At 33.6% G+C, this 17,896-nt stretch overlaps 2 protein-coding genes across 2 annotated transcripts in view; one reads left to right on the forward strand and one right to left on the reverse strand.

The window, feature by feature from the left end:
* The window catches only part of LOC124355011 (tax1-binding protein 3 homolog), a 26,761-nt gene extending 20,819 nt beyond the window's left edge, over positions 1-5,942 (forward strand). The window contains exon 4 of the mRNA XM_046805883.1: positions 4,083-5,942. Coding sequence (XP_046661839.1) covers positions 4,083-4,193 — 111 coding nt within the window. The 3' untranslated portion in view covers positions 4,194-5,942. The remainder of the gene's footprint in view (positions 1-4,082) is intronic.
* Positions 5,838-17,896, reverse strand: part of LOC124355012 (DNA mismatch repair protein MutS-like) — a 22,797-nt gene continuing 10,738 nt past the window's right edge. Inside the window, exon 3 of the mRNA XM_046805884.1 lies at positions 5,838-6,324. Coding sequence (XP_046661840.1) covers positions 6,231-6,324 — 94 coding nt within the window. The 3' untranslated portion in view covers positions 5,838-6,230. The remainder of the gene's footprint in view (positions 6,325-17,896) is intronic.

The raw sequence follows: 17,896 nt of genomic DNA on the forward strand, positions 1-17,896 counted from the left end.
TACATTTAAAGTAAGAATTGCTATACAAGAAGCTTCAAAAAATTGAATCTGCATTAAAGACACACAAATCCTCTCTCTCACGATATGAAATTATTCCGAAAAATACAAACTTTACAAACAAGATTATTATGGAATACAGGGTGTATCAAAAAGAATCATCCGATTTGGCATGTCTATATTTCGAACAGTAGTAAACATATACGATTACTAATTTTTTTGGCTGAAAGGGAAACTCAAAAAGTTTTTTTTCATACCTTTTCAAAGGTGTTCAATATGTCCACCTTTAGATACACTGCATATGTCTATGCGGTATTCAGATTCATCCCACACTGCAGCGAGCATGTCCTGAGTTACTGATTCCACTGCTGTTGTAATGCGATTCCTCAGCTCATCCCTTGTTGTTGGTAGCGGAGGCACATATACAGAGTCTTTGATGAAACCCCACAAGAAAAAATCACATACAGTAAGGTCCGGTGACCTTGGAGGCCAGAAATGTAAGGATGTGTCATTTTGTCCAGTGCGGCCGATCCACTGGTCACGAATTCTTTGATTTAAAAATTACCGGACTGCTAGATGCCAATGTGGCGGTGCCCCGTACTCTTGGTAAATGAAATCGTTCGAATCAGTCTCCAATTGGGGGAAAAGATAATTCTCAAGCATATCAAGATATGTTATTCCTGTAACAGTGTTCTTAGCAAAGAAAAATGGGCCGTACACCTTTTCCCGTAAAACCGCGCAAAACACATTAAATTTTGGAGATTCTCTCTCATGTTGCACAATTTCAAGTGGTTTTTCTGTGCCCCATATTCTAACGTTATGGCGGTTTACCTTTCCATTTAAATGAAATTTTGCCTCATCGCTAAATACTATGTGCAATACAAAATGTTCATCGTCCGTCATCTTATCAAGAACGAAGTTACTAAACTCCACGTGTCGTTCTTTATCACCCTCACCAAGAGCTTGCAGTATCTCAAGTCTGTATCCTTTCATGTGTAATCGTCGACGCAACACACGCCAGATGGACATAGGAGGCATGTAGAGCTGACGAGCAGCGCGGCGAACAGATTTCTGAGGGCTGCGTGTGAAACAATGGCGGACGCTCCACGTCTTCATCGGACACACTGGGACGGCCCGGTGACTTGTTTTTACACAGACAACCTGTTCTTGAAATTGTGCATAACATCGTCTAATGCTCTATGATGTAGGAGGATCAACACCATACTTATTAAGAAAGTCACGCTGAACAGTTATTACAGACTCACACTGCGAAAAATGTAGAACACAAAATGCTTTTTGTGGTGCAGACACCATTTTCACTAGAAATGAAGTAGGTGTTCACTCAAGCGCACTAAGTAATGTATGACACTATTCAATGTACCTCATTGTACAACTAATGAATAAAGAATTATTGATTGATTGATTGCTAGGCATTGATAATTATGGATTTTGAAAATTATTTCAAAGAGATATAGGTTTACAATGTTCTGGTGGCAGTGAGTGAGTAATTATTCTTATACTAGCTGTTACCCACGGCTTCGCACGCAATCTTAGAACCAAAGTCCTTATATTACTTAGTAAAAGCAATTATGATGTAATATGATGGAAGTCCTATAAAAATTTTAAAACGTAAGTAGGCATACATCAGGTAGATATTATTTAAGTTTGTGGTAAATAGTATCAGAGTTTAACTTAATTATTATATCATGTTTGGCACGTGTAGGAGCATTTCTGGTTCTAATTAATTATATACATAACGTCACAGCTGAATCTGCCTTGTCATCAAGAAAACACAAATCTCAGATCACACAGGTCTCGGAAACTTACTTCGGTCAAAAAGCGTATATTTCCAGTCCTTGTCATATATTTCAGGTCTAAGATATTTCCAGTACCATAGTAGAGTTTGCCTTGTTGTTCTAATGAAGAAAATGTATATATATATATATATATACTTACGTAGGACCGAGATGCCTACTTCGGTTAAAAAGTGCCTACATAAGACCGCTTAAATTCACTTACCTACTAAGTCACAGTTTAGCTTGCCTCGATCAAAATACTATATACGTTCGATTATCTAGTTCTTGGAAATCTATTTTGGTCAAAATCGTGTTGACATAGTTAAGTTTGCCTTGTCCTGATGAAGAAAATACACATATAAGTAGGACTGAAAAACCTATTACGACCTAGGGGAGAGTCCTACCTACTTACTATGTACTTTCGGTATAAGAGGGAAATTCTTATTAAGGTTTTGCAATTTTCCAAAATAATCGTTATTAAACTTTGCGTTACACTTGTTTTTTGGACTGTAGCCAGGGAAAGAATGAATTGTGAGGCATATTAGTATTCATTTCTCTGTTTTTCCATTATCCATTGTTAAAATGTAATATCATAATGTCAAGGAAGCCCGCCAGTTTAAAGTAACTTATGTGAAAACATTCATAACTTTGTTCATTAAGGTTAGTTTTATAACAGTATTTAATGCATTAGATGATTTTAATTCGTCACTGGCACAATCTGGAGTAAAATTTGTATATTAATGTTTTATTTACTATCTGCATTACACTACCGATCAAGCACTGTTTACTTATTATTGATAAAATTCAAATGTAAACAGATGTTTCAGAAAGTTTGTCGAACTATAGCTGTCAACAGCTGTCAAAATAAGTTTCGTTCTTACCATAACATTCTAATGTAAACAAACTAATTTTTCAATTTGAATTCGACTTAATTTTGTGAAATGAATACGTTATGGGTGGTAAAAAGCACTCTAAATGTAATTCAGACCAAAAGCTATACCTGTTCCAAATTTCAGCACAATCCGTATAGCAGTTTCAGCGTGATTCGAGGACAAACCTCAAACATTCTAACTTTCTCATTTATAATATTTAGTGGGATATTGTTTAAATGATAAGAATGTTATTAATCTTACTTGCATTTCCCCACAGTACAAGTCCACATCTTATAATGGATTGAGAAAATGTAAAAATAAGCCGTTTTCACATATTTGAAGAACACAGAATGTAAGCCATCTGAGAATATAAATTATGATAACTTTGTTGAAAAATAGCAATAATATGAGAATCCCAATTTAAATTTCTGTGAATAAAAGATTCATAAGCATTTAGCATAATTGTATACACTCTTAATAGTTTAAACTGCTACTCGATTCACTTCTGGATTGTTTTCTTGATATTTAAACTGCTTTTTGATGAATTTCAGATGTGTTTGTTCATATAGTTTATTTCCAACTTTTAATTGCTTTTCCTCCTAAAAAAATAAGCCCTTAAATTACTTTCTAACTGATCATTATTATTCAAGACATTGTCATCATTAACATGCATATAGACAATAAAGTGCTCATTAAATTAACATTAACATGCATATATACATTAAAGTGATCATTAAGTAAATTTCTGCTAAAACACAATTTTTTTACAAGACTATTTTCTTGACCAAAAGTTCCCATACAGTTCCCCAATGCAAACTTCAAATGAGAATAGAACATTTCCCAGCTAACAGTTCAGTTATCCCACCCTTAGATGTGTGCATGTGATAAGTCTGCAAATTACTTATCTGCACTGTGTTCATTATAAGTTGTGATTTAAAAATCTTTCCAGTGTTATTTATAATTAATTGGAAATAATTATGTAACGTATATTAATCTGTAAGACTTCTAATAATTTTTCTTTAGTTATGGAGTACATAATATAAGTTATGGAGGAAGGTGGCCACAATCTCCTACAATCATAATCACCTGATGCGAAATAATAATTGTGTTAACATTATGATTTTCTGCTGCCAGTTGAATTTGTATATTTGTTTTGATTGTACTAACCAAAATTACAATGTATAAAAGCTGGTGTATGTAGAATCTTTATTCATAACATGGGTTTACATCATAACATTTTGTACCAAATTTCATGTTTCTATCTTTTATAGTTTTTACTAGACGTTTATCAGTCAGTAAGTAAGTCAGGACTGGCTCATTTAGTAATCTATTAAGATATCAACTTTCATTGTTTGTTTTATTATTTTTGTTGTTGTATAGTTCGTTGTCTATTAATGAAGTTTTAATTTACTTTTAGTGTAATGGATATGACTTCACGATGGTGACACATAAAAAGGCTGTGGACTATATCAAGAAACACCCGATACTGAATCTTCTAGTTGCGAGGAAAGGCGTCACTTCAACATAAAGTTCCTTTACTCCATTTCTTCCACCTTTTATATGTACCTGCTTCATTTTGTATAGGCAATCCATACCATTGTAATTTATCCGATAAGTAGTCTCTTCTGTACAGGTTAGTCATTAGTTTTCTGGTGATATTGATCTATGTACGTCAATCAAGATTTATTGTAGTAAATATTCATTACCATGAATGTCAAGGGGCCCACTTATTAAAATAACACAAGTAGACTGTATTATATTATCTATTATTCTTTTTTTTCTTATGAGGTTGTCTAGTTTCATCTTGTATCCATATTTTTTCCAAGTTTTTATGCTTTCATATATAACATTAAAAAGTTATAACTAATGTTTATGAGATGTAGAACCAAAGACTCACCATGATATTCAGATGATTGTAATCTATTGTTTTCATTATTAAGAAATGCCTATTTATCCAGGGTTCTATATACTAGTAGGTATATCTATTTTATTTCTTGTATTTTTCTATATTGCAAAATAATTCAAAGATATTTAAAGATAATTTTTTATGTAAAATAGCAAAATATAGATTTTATGGTGATGATAGAGCTTCCAGTATTCTGAAGTTCTGTCTTTTTTCAATACAGTATACAAGTACTATTTATCTTTAATATGTCAGCAGGTGTGCTTGTTACAGTTATTTCAATATTTTTCTTGTAGCTGATGAGAATATTGATGTAAACATCCCATTGGTAAAAATGTATAAATGTAATTCACAGTACTTGTACATTTTGTGATGCATTTATTACTCTATTAAGACATTCAATTTTTTTATTGGAATCTTTATATAGAAATATATAGCTATTACAAAATATTGGTAGTTTAAAGCCATTAGTATTCTAAAAATTTAACAAGATATTGAGAAAAATCTCCAAAGATTTTTCAGCACACTACAAATATTGTGTTTTTAAATTTTAATATGACCAAAAAAATAAAATTGTAGTAATATTATGTTGGTGTTTAATATTAGTAATTTTATATAAACTCTAATGTGTGTTATTTTATGTATTGTAAAAAATTTTATTTTGGAAAAGAGGAGATAATGTAATTCTGAATTTTGATACTTTTACAAATATAAAGACGTTATGTTTTATTGTTGAAGATTATAAGTCATAAAGAAGGTATGGAATATGTCAATCGAAGGTAATAATGTTTAACATTTAAACAACTTGACATTACGGAAGTGAAATTTATTATAATTTTAAAATGTGCCATATTTCTTGTGTAAACATTGCTTTAAATATTTATAAATAGTTACTGTTTCTGTGTTCCAAGTTACTTTTACTAAAAATACAAACCAATTTCAGTAATTGTATATAATTTTAGAAATGTATTGAATAAATAACAAAGTTTATTTAGTTCTTTTATGAAAGTTACTATGAAATCACTATGAAGTACAAATTAGTGAATTTTATTATCAGGAAAAATAAAATAAATAAAAATGAACGCCAAATTTATAACTTCATAAGTAGATATTTGTAGGTTGACCATACAATATAATGTTGTCTTATTTTTACTTATTGTATACACAATATTCCACTATACTCTTAATAAAATCACAATATATGATATTAATATGATTACTTTAGATTGGGAAAGTAAATGTGTGTTTAGTCTGTAAAGGAACAAACGGTTTTTTAGTCAGAAGTATTACTTTACTGGTTCAAACTATTTATTGTATTGTACTTAAATTCTGTTATTCTATGTTATACAATTACAGATAAATTTTATGTTTAAACATGTACGCTTTTTTATCCTATGAACATCTAGAATAGACTGTAAAATTAGTATTTCATCCAGATAGTTGCCTTGGTGCACTTAATGTTTATGTAGTTTTCTGTGACTAATCTTCATGAATCTTCAAGGTTAGAGTGGCTCTTGGCATAGTTAAATATTTGTCTATGAGTTGCTTTACAGATGTAGGTGAGAGAGAGAATGTATATGCCACCTTTAACACTTGCTACAAATATTCCTGATAATTATTTAATTAAATGCTAGGAGCTACTGTAAGGGTGGTTTTCCATAGCTACAATTGAAGACTGACGAGTTCTTGCTTCCATGTGTCCAGATGGCCATTACACAATACAGCCTTACTTAGTTTTTTGAGAAACAATCTCCTCCTGAAACAGAGACTGTATTTAATCTCTTATAAATCTTTCTGGTCTAAAAAACAAATTAGATCCAATAACTGTCCTCCATGTGTGGCTTGGAATAATCTAAATCAGCAATGACTTAAAAAGTTTAAAAGAATTTTTAGCATTACAAAAAAACATAAGCCAATATCTCATCAGAATGTTGGTTGACATTAAATATTTAAACATATTTTGGAGTAATACTGTTAACCCACCCATTGAGATAGACAGATATAGTAGAATGTCGATTATCCGAAAGGCGGTTGACGGAGAGCCAAATTCCTCAGAAATTGTACGATTGGTCAGCCCTCTTCGACTTGGTACGTATATTATAATTATGAAGGTTCTTATTGTCGCCGGATCCTAGATGGTGCTGGGTGCTCTTGTGCATGCCTACCACTTGTTTCTTTGCATCAGTATATTGTAGAAAATCATTGAAAAGTTTATATTCATTGGTAAATATATTTTATCAATAAAAATCGTGATGTATCGGCAGAACGATTTATAGGATATATATCAGCTACATTACCATGCCACTGAACACACAGCGCCGCTCCTTTATTAGTTCCTCTGGAGACATTAAAAACCAGCAAGAGTGGGGGAGTTGGATAGGGCTGGATTGGTCAAACAGAAAACACAATAATAACGGAACCGGACAGCAGGAGCGCATGTGGCGTAGTACTGCACATGATTGACAGCGCTACAAAATACAATTCCATTACAAGATACTACTGTTACATACAGTACTGTTGCACGTCCACCTAACCTCACTTTGTGTCCCTGAAAGTGTTTTTTAACCTGTGTTATATTGTTCGTTATCGTTGCGTGATTTCTAGCAATGTTGGCAAAACATAAACATGTTGTTCTCGGATTATATCTGAAACTTAAATCTATTAAATAAAAACTGAAATTGTAGATTTATTAACCCTTTGCGGTCGGTCGTCGACTATAGGTCGACCGCGGCAGTTTCGCTGAACGCTCGCATGTCGACAATAGGTCGACCGGATAATGTCACTGCTTGTTTGTCCATTTCTAACCTATTGCTGTTCGGTATTTGAGTTATTTGGTACTTTGGACTTCTATTTTGGTTACGTGAATGCTACGTCGATCTTTATTCACGATATAGGAGGCATTGGAAGTGAAAATAGAAGACCAATACAAACTGACGTCTGCAATTGCGCCGTGTTTACAAATATGGCTGGTACAAGTACAAGTTTTACTGACGATGACGAAATATTAGATGAATTAGATGATTGTGATAGTGTTTTTAGTGAAATTAGTATCCAAAATGAAAAACAGATTATTGAAGAAGACCGTGATAGTGATTGTTAGTTGAATCATGAAAATTCTTCTGAAAACATTGTGGTAAATGACGGTAACCTAGTCGCCGGTAACCTAGACGACGAAAGTGATGTGTTTAGATTGAAAACTAGGTAATGATGGGGAAGAATTTGATCAATTCGTGGATAATGTGATAGAAGTAGGACAAGGAGATGCAAATAATACAGTTAGGCCTAGGCTACAAACTAGTAGACTAAGAGGAAGAGCTAGACATGTTACCCAAAGTAGGCCTAGGGCTGGACTAAGGCAAAATTATAATATATATAATGTATTATATATAATATCATATAATGAATAACATGTATCTGATGAGATCCTAGTGTCTTTTTCACCTGTATTCATGTAATTTTGGTTTATTACATCTTATAAAAAAATAAAAATTATGTTTTTATATTTTTATACTTCTTTTTTATATTTTTTAAATGTTACTTAAGTTATAAAAAAAAAATACTATAACATAATGTAAACATTCTTTTTAGGTTATTTACATTGATATATAAAGAGAAAAAAATAAAAAAGTTGCAGAAAAAGGGATTTAAAACTTGCATTTGAGTATTGTCAAAGAACTGTAAACTAACAGAAATTAAATACGACCTGAGGACAGTCGAAGCAATTTTTATTGAGACCTCAAAGGGTTAAAAAAAGGTGTAAGTACATCAGCTAGGGTGTTTGGTGTTGGGAATTCAACAATAACTGACATCAAAAAGAACAGTGGATCTATCACAAAGTTTGCGTGTGTAATAGACAATGAAGATGGCAGCTTGCATAGAAAACTATGAAAACAGCAGAAAATCAGGACTTAGACACTGCAGTTTACACATGGTTCATGCAGGTAAGAGGCTAAGGCCTACCTATAAGTGGTCCTTTGATTTGCGAAAAAGCACTGGAAATAAACAAAATACTAGGGAGTAGTGACGATTTTAAAGCTTCCACTGTTTGGCTGAAGCGATTTAAATCTAGGCATGGGATTAGAGAGATAGACAGGAAACCTTTCACTTGAGAGAGAAGATGGAAAGTTTAAGGTGATTTTTTTTTGCCACTGAATGTTACCTCAGTCCTCCTTCAACCCATGGGCCAGGGAGTGACAGGCCTTTCAGCGTTATTACAGAAAAGCATTGCTTCATAGTGTACTAATTGACCAAGAAGAAAATAACACAATCCGTGAAATCTACAAAGATATTAACTTAAAGTATGCTGTATGCTGCAGAAGCATGGGCTAATGTCAAAGAGACTACCCTAAATAAAGCCTGGAACACACTTGGCCTAACATTTGACTCTGAAACTAGGCATACACCTGAAGAACCAAGAAATGACACCTTTGTTTCAGAAGTGGTTGAGCTGTTTAAAGTCTTCAGAATTTGAAGAATGTGACCAAGAAAACATTCATGAGTGGCCAGAGTGTAATGGGGATGATCCTAGCTATGCACTATTGACAGATGATGACGTAATAGCGCAGGTACAAGACCCTAAAGATGACATTGATGAAGAAGATGATGACAATGTCTTGGTTGAAAAAGGTTCAACCAATGAAGCCTTCCAGTACTTTGAGACTGGCATTAAATGGTTGGAACAGCAAGATAAATGTGATGCTGTGCAGCTGCTGTCTGTAAAACGCCAGTGTCGTCAAAGCTTAAACAAACAAACATGATCAATCTTTTTTCTTTTAGATTAATTTTGTACTGTTCCTATTTTATCTTATTTTCAGTAAATTTTGTACTGTTTCTAAAATATATAAGTTACTGAGAAGTGAACTATTCAAAAACTTGTGAATCGGTGTAGCGAGAGAAATATATCTCCTATGTTGTATTTTGTTTGAACAAGGCATGGAAGACGTCCGTTACATTATATGTGAAGAGGCCTTTAACCCTTTGCACTAGTTAGGCCAGCACTGCTGGCCATGCACTGTTCTGTGTTTACCCAACATTATTTACAATGTTACCCCGGGCTTGCAGCTCGGGCGGCCAGCAGCGCTGGCCACGGAACGTTCTTTGCGTTTGTTAGTCGGCAGCCATGTTTGTTGTATCGACCCACTAACTTGGAATTTCTTTTGCTCATATAATGTAGCTTGTGTATAGGGTAAAGAAAAATGAAAAATTTAAATTAATAAAAGTCTGAAACATATTTTTATTTAATAAAACTAATAGCTACAGGCATGGATTAAAACACATTTGTTTTATACATAAATATATGAAAGTAAAAGTTAATAATTATACAAATAAACTAGCATCTAGATATTTCACTATCAACTACGATGTTATTGTTAATGTTTTTAATTTTTTAGCTGAGTGATAGATTTCGAAGCATTCACCAATATGTAGTCCTGGATTGGTAGAACATGTTTTGCAAAAGAATTTGCTCCGTTTTCTTTGTTGTCCAGGCCTACGGTCGCTACAAACAGCACAATCCTTTTTTTCACATTTTGTATATTTCCAACAAGTTCCTTTATCAGAATTTTCCTGAATTGTCTCTGCCTTAAGGATTTTTGATTGGTAGTCTTATTGAATAGTAAAAATGCATTGACAATGGCAGTTTCAAGTAACCAGAAGAAAATCTTCCTCCACCATTTGATCGATTTTCTAGTAAAATAATAACTAGAGATATACTGGTCTGCCACATCCATGCCTCCCATGAACTTGTTATACTTGCAGACTAACCTGGGCTTTTTTACCCCTTCTATCTCGGACCCTGAGGAATCATTATACCATGGGCAGCTTCCAATTCCGGCAATTTCCCATCATGATTTAATTTTCTGTACCCTTTCATTAAAAGTTCCCAAACCTAAAGAAAAATAAATAACTTACAGATCATACAGAAATATGAATGAAATTGCATTTTTTGCGGATGTTTATTCATACCCATGGCATACCGTGCAGAATAAGGAGACTGTTGATGAGATGGTTGACTCTTTAAATTCTCTTATATTAAAGCTGTATGACAAACATGCCCCTCTTGTTACCAAGCGAATTAATAAGAAACGATCCGTTCCCTGGATTACCGAGAATATTCTTGGTCTAATGGCCGAAAGAGATGCCTTGTTTCGGAGGGCTCGGCACTCTAGAGATGTCAACTTAATGATACGGTACCGCCATCTTCGGAACCAAGTCAAACAACAAATTAGAAATTCCCGTCTTCGATACATAAATGGTATGTTTTCAAACAGAAATCAATCGACAACTGCTTTTTGGAGTAATGTCAAGAAGCTTGGTTTTGGTAAGCAACCCTCTCCTGCCTCTATTAATATTTCACTTAATGATCTAAACGAGTATTTTTCATCATTTTCTCAAAAATATATCACTGCAGTAAGTTGTTTAAACCCATTTAGATGGATTGAGTCAACAAACCCATAATATTCCCTCAGACAGCCAGTTTCGTTTAAATCCAGTATTAGAGGTAGATGTCCTTAAAGCAATCAGGCGTATACAAACGAATGCTACGGGTTCAGACAACATATCGATCTTATTAGTTAAGAAAATTCTTTTTACTATTCTCCCTGTCATTACAGCAATTTATAATAAATCTCTCACAACAGGTGTTTTCCCCACACAGTGGAAGTCCCCCTTAGTTCGTCCATTAAATTAAATTAAATCTCCATCTGAACCCCAAGACTACCGACCAATTAGTATCTTACCAGCTCTCTCGAAAGGCCTTGAGCGAATAGTTCATTCCCAAATATAAGATTTCTTGTCTAAAAATAATATTATTAATGTTTTTCAGTCTGGCTTTCGCCAGTACAGAAACTGCACTTCTGAAAATAACTGATGACATTCGATTAGCCATGGATCGAGGTCTTTATACCTTACTAGTTCTATTCGATTTCAACAAGGCCTTCAATACAATCATTCATAACATTCTATTTAAAAAGCTTAAAAATTTAGGTTTCTCTGAAAATGCTTTAGCATGGATAAAATCACATCTGAGAGACAGAAAGCAGTGTTGTGTTTGCAATGACAACTCAATGTCTGATTTCAGAACTGTGACCTGCGGAGTTCCACAAGGATCAATTCTTGGCCCACTACTTTTTATTTTGTACATAAATGACATTAACACTGTATTGCGACATTGTAAATTTCACTGTTATGCTGATAACTTACAAATCTACTCACACTTTAACATTATCAACATAAACCAGACTGTGAAGTGGATGAATGAAGACATACAACAACGACTTGTTCAATGGGCTTTAAAAAATGGACTTAAACTTAACCCGGATAAAACCCAACCCATGATTGTCTGTCATCAACGACTTGCCAACTCCATTGACCTACAAAATACACCGACAATAACTGTAGACGGAAAACTTTTACCATACGTTGAAAGGGTAAAAAGTCTAGGACTAATCATAAGCAACACACTTGGATGGACCAATGCAGTGGTGTACACCTGTAACAGGGTGTTCGCTGCTGTGCACACACTGAAATGAATGCAAGGACTTCTACCATTTCATATTAAACTTCTGTTGATCAAGTCACTTGTGATTCCTTACTTTAACTACTGCAACTCTGTAATCAATGACATGACTGTAGTCCTTAGCATTAAACTGCAAAGAGCACAAAATTACTGCATTCGCTTTCTGTTTGATTTACGTCGAAGGGATCATGTTACACCATATTTTATTCAATCATCAATTCTAAAATTAGCTGATTCAAGATCGATTTGAATTTTGTCATTGTTTTACTCTACTAATAATACGGATTCACCAAAATATTTATCTGAAAACTTTCAGTTTTTGGCGGGGAGTGGCGTGAGATAAACTCGGTCTGGTGCACTAAGTCTCAGAATTTCAATACACAGAACCAAAACCTATAACCGATCCTTCGCCGTTACCGCCTGTAGATTATGGAACTCCTTACCAGATCCTGTCAAACAAATAGAGAGCCGAAAACGGTTTGTGGCGGAGCTGAGACGAAAATACCTGGACCGGATGATCGTGGCAGGCGGCGGGGCTACTCTTTGAATCGTGACTGTGTGAATGGAAGAGTAAATGGAATGCCGTAAGTGTAAGTTATAGTTAATAAGTCTTAATTTGCATTATTAAGATTAATTTTTTAAGAGGTTAAATGTAAGAAAGGACCATATGGTCCTAATTTTGCCTCAATAAAGAAGTGTTTCTTTCTTTCTTCTTTTGAACACGTCTAATTGTCTTGGTTGTGTTATCAGTAAATAGCGTGCTTAGCAAAGCTACCAGATTTGTGTCTCTCCATAACAATAAAGAAACTTCATTGTTCTTTCTAAAATTTTTGATTACCCCTTTTTTTCAATTTTAAATGATTTATTTTAGTATGTTTTCTTTGGGATCTCACTTGTTCAGGTAGACCTTTGCGGTTGAGCATTATTGTGCCGGTTAAGTGTACGTGCAGTCTAGGAGTGCTTGAGCCAGGTCCATGTTTGTATAAAACCTGTCACAGAATACATGGAGACCTGTAATATCCACATAGGCCACTTTCAGCTTCCCCACAAGATGAAGTAATACTCGGCTCGTGGCTCCTAAATCTGGTCTGTCCATGTGATCAGTAGTTATTTTACCAAAATAGGATTCAAGGGCACAAATGTACCCAGATCTTGCTTCTGACAGCACAAAGATCTTAATCCCCATTTAGTTGGCTTGTCCTTATTATAGACTTTAAATTGGATTTTGCCTTTGTAACCAACAGTGCTTTCATCCACACTGACATGTTTATCAGGAATGTAAAATTCCCTGAATTTTCTATCGAGGTAGAGAGCAACATTGCGGACATTTCCAGACTAAGTTAGTGTTCCATGAATTGGCCCAGAAGGGGGTGGACCAACATGAAGGTTCCAGAAAAGTTGGGAAAACCTTTCTTTCGAAAAAACATCCTTAAAAAAAGGTTGGTAATCAACCCAATCATTTGAGAAGAAGTCATCCAATCCAGGTTTTGCATTCATTCCCATATTGATTATAGTTCCCAAGGAAGCTTGAAATTCTTCTAGTGTAACATCTTGCCACGACCACCACATTGACTTTTTTTGAAGAGAAGTGTTTTTTTTTTAATTTTTTTCGTGTGCATAACGGTTAGTTTCGTTAACTATTTCATTCAATAGTGTATTTGTAAAAAATAGCTGAAAGAATTCTAAAGGTGTCTTTGGATTTTCACCATTTGGAGGATTAAAGCCAGTTACCTGTGACCATTTTCACTTATTGAAATCTACATCCCCTTCTGTCCATTCTTGCCATTCAGCACTGTAATCCACTACTTCATCATTATTTATTTCTTCCTGTTCTACTTCAGATTCAACAACATCCTCCTCTTTGTTAAGAACATCACTATTATTACTTAGTATTAGTTCTTGCGCAATTTGGTTGTCAAATTCCTCACCAACATCAGAATCTATATCACTATCATGTACGGAAACCCAATCAGGACCAATATCGACATTGTCATCATCATCAGATAAAAACAAAATCTCTCTCACAGTATCAGACAGTAGATCTTTTTTACTCATGGTTAAGTCAAAATATGTACAATAAAAAACAAAATAACTGATATAAACATACTGTACAAAACAGCAACTTAAAGAAAACAACGTAGTATTTACGATAATTAACAAAATAAAACAATATTATTCACTAAATAACAACAACTACTCAGCACTGACTAAACAGCAATACAATGGCAGTGACACTCAGCCTAGACGATCTACGAATGGCGGCTTTTTCAGTCGAATAACATGTTTAGTTCGTTTTGTTCTTCAAAGATTGCAGCACATACTAGGTATTGTGTTTATTGTTTTTAAACAGCTGTTAAAAAAATAAATATTATTCTAAATGCCGTTTATTTTTGTGGACAGCAGCCCTGGCCTTGTGAGCGTTTAAGCGAACTTATGTTGTCCAGCACTGCTGGCCATGCGAGCTGTGGGAGCCTACACAAGTAAATCTATTCAGACTTGAGATTTAAATGGCCTCCCGACCTACCAGCCCTATCGCAAAATCTTCTTCCGAGCGCAAAGGGTTAATGTATTTATTCTTCAATCTGAGGCTTTTGCAAAATCCAATCATATTTGTTGGTTCCTGTTCTCTTTTATCATTTAAACTCAATAAATAAATGTCCTAGGCACTTTTTCCTGATTTTACAAACAGCAGAACAGTTCAACCATACATGCTCTGCTCATTCTTCTGCCTCTCCTTGAGGTCGGCATTCATCAGGTTAGTATAAACCCAACTTCATCAGATTTCATGTTAGCATGCCGATGTGCCGATGGCCGAGCGGTCTAAGACGTTGGACTTTGGGTCTGAGTTAAAGATAGCGCAGGTTCAAATCCTCCCCCCTTATTCTGTTTGATAAGGTCCTCGCACAGGCCAGTGGCCCATGAGGACGGACAGAATAAGGCCTAAATGGGGATTGGCCTCTCCTTTTTTTTTTAAAAAAAAAAAGCATTCCAAGCACAAGTCATACTCCTCCTTATTTAGATCTAGAAGCCTATTCCATCCTTTAACATAAGGAGAGATAAACATGGCCTTAATCCATGTCTCGGATCTGGCCAGAATTTTCTCTGACAGAAAATTCTCTGTCTTCGATCTGTCCCTTGTTTTATTCCTAGGAATGCCTTCATGAGCCACCCAAATGCAATGTTTTCTTATTCGCCAATTCCATTAGAGCATTCACACACTCTCTTTGAATCAAATGAGTTAAGCAACATTAGATTCAAGCGGCCTGACTATTTTATAGTATTAAGTATTGTGCACCTTTAAATAAGGTCAAAGTTCAGAATGGTGCACTAAAACATTTCACATCCAAGGAAGAAAGAATATCTTTATTGACAATGATAAGGGTAGTTCAACAAATTCCTTGTGTGCTGCATAGAGCCAGAAATGATACTAAAAATGTAAATAATAAATGTGTATATTGTTCCCTGTCTGTTGTGATGGTAATTTGCGAAGGAAATCAAAAGTGTCGAGTTGGAGGGGCAAATTCTATATTGCGTGACTTATTTTCATCTGGTAAAGATACAACTGGACAATATTATTATTATTTCAAAACCAATTTGTAGGAAAATTAATCTTTATAAGTAGATTTTTAAGATTAATAGGTACTAACGAAATTATTCAAAATTACTTGTGGTAGTCAACTTTTGATAATCAGAAGTTGCACAATAATGCATTTATACTTATTCTAAGCAATATAAATAATTACATTTGGTAAAAATTTTACAATAAATCTAAATAGATGACCAAAATAAAAATATTGTGATCATTCACATGTGATCACCATAAATTTTTTTAAATTTGTATATTTTATACCTGTTCAAGCATCTGAGCAAGTATATTTTTGGATCATCATCATCAATAAACAAACAAATTAGCAATTGCTAAAATGTGTAGCCATACTTGTATATAATAAACAGTAGATAAATAACCAAATTATTCTATTATGGTATATATTATTTGACTTGCATTATTATATATATAATGATCCAAAGTTTTTAACAAAATACCATCCAGGACTTTATAAAATTAACAATATACTTCGAGTAGCATACAGTTTATTGGACAGCTCTGCTTCAACTAAAAACATATTCAAATACATTCCAAAAAATAAGATTTAGAAAACCACCAGTTTTGAAAGATATTTTAGTCCATCCCAAAATTACCTAAGCACAAAGACCAAGAAAACATGACAGTTGGGTCACATCCTTGCAATAAACCCAGGTGTTTAGTTTGCAACATTGTGCTCTACTTCAAAAACATTTACAAGTAGTTCTACACAAAAATCATTACAGTATATTTGAAGACTTAACATGTGAATCAAAAAATATTGTTTACCAAATTCAGTGCAAGTTATGCCCTAAAGATTATATTGGTTCAACGATAAATTCACTTAGAACAAGGATGACTGGGCACAGGTATGCATATAAACATAAAAAAACAGAGCAAACCTGTAGTGGCACATGGCTTAATACATAAATTTAAATTTTGAAGAAACATTTTCAGTGAAACCAATTAGAAAAAATATCACAAAATTTAAGTACACACAGTCTGAGAACCATGGAACAAGCCCATCAACTCGTCACTAAATCAAATTTCCAAGTGGATTAAATTTAAGGTGACTTAGTCAACAAAGTGAATTTATAAAATTAAATCATATGTTCACCATTGTACATAATTCATTCTTATTTTTCATTTTCTGTGTTGATGTTTTATGTTTATTCTGTTCTTATAGCCCTATTTATATAATTTTTGTAATTTCCTGAAGACGGCTTAAGCCGAAATATAGAAAATGTTTATTACAATAATTGAAGAATTCTTATTGAAGATTAATATATAAGCCCAAGGCAAATAATCCTCAAGACACTAAGGAAAGTCTATTGACACATTATTTTCTTCTGTTGTCTTCGTTTCTGGTTAGTTACGTACTTGTTATAATTTTGTTTGTTTGTTTTTTACATTGTACTTTACCTTCTTGTTGCAAAAAAAATGTCAAACACAGAAACATTACAGCAATATTGGATAAAACAGTTTGAATTCCACACTATGAAATTAGCTAAACTGCTATTGCCATATCCTCTTTTTAGGTGCTTGCTTAAGTTCAGGTTTGATACCAAATGGACTGACATTGAAATTTCCTATGTCTGGATTTCCAAATTATATGCATAAATCGATTAATGTGATAGCAACTAACACACAAACATAATTCTAACCAACACAGTATACCCTCCTTTACAAAAAACAAGCAGAATTGCATAGACGTGAATTATCAAAATACCATGAATTAATAATGGAAAAATTTCCAAGTGTTTCACAAATTATCAATAACTTTACGATGTCAACAATACATTTTATGTCTAAGAAATCAGAAAAAACTTTTTAAAAAAACTGTCAGCTTTTACGAAATAATTCAATGAGTTGTAACAACCGTCACACATTTAAACCAGCTTCTTCAATGGAGCCCTTACCATCAAATGACTCAATTAATAATGCTATATTGAATATTTCATCACTTTTTGATGACTTTGAACCAACTACAAACATAGTTTGATTGTTTTGAATCCAAAGATATCAATTTACCAAAACCTAACTATATTAACTTATCCAACTACACTTTAAAACAAAATGAAATTGATGTTATTACCAAAGGGCTTAACTTTGCACCAACTCCAAAATTCGACCACATAAAAATTGGTTTCTGATGCATTAGAGTTTTCAAGAAAAGTTAGAATTAAGCATTATTTTTTAAATAACAATCAAAATGAAGAAGCAGATGAG

This window comes from Homalodisca vitripennis, chromosome 2 (genome assembly GCF_021130785.1).
Source record: "Homalodisca vitripennis isolate AUS2020 chromosome 2, UT_GWSS_2.1, whole genome shotgun sequence".
In the NCBI taxonomy this organism is placed as follows: Eukaryota; Metazoa; Arthropoda; class Insecta; order Hemiptera; family Cicadellidae; genus Homalodisca; species Homalodisca vitripennis.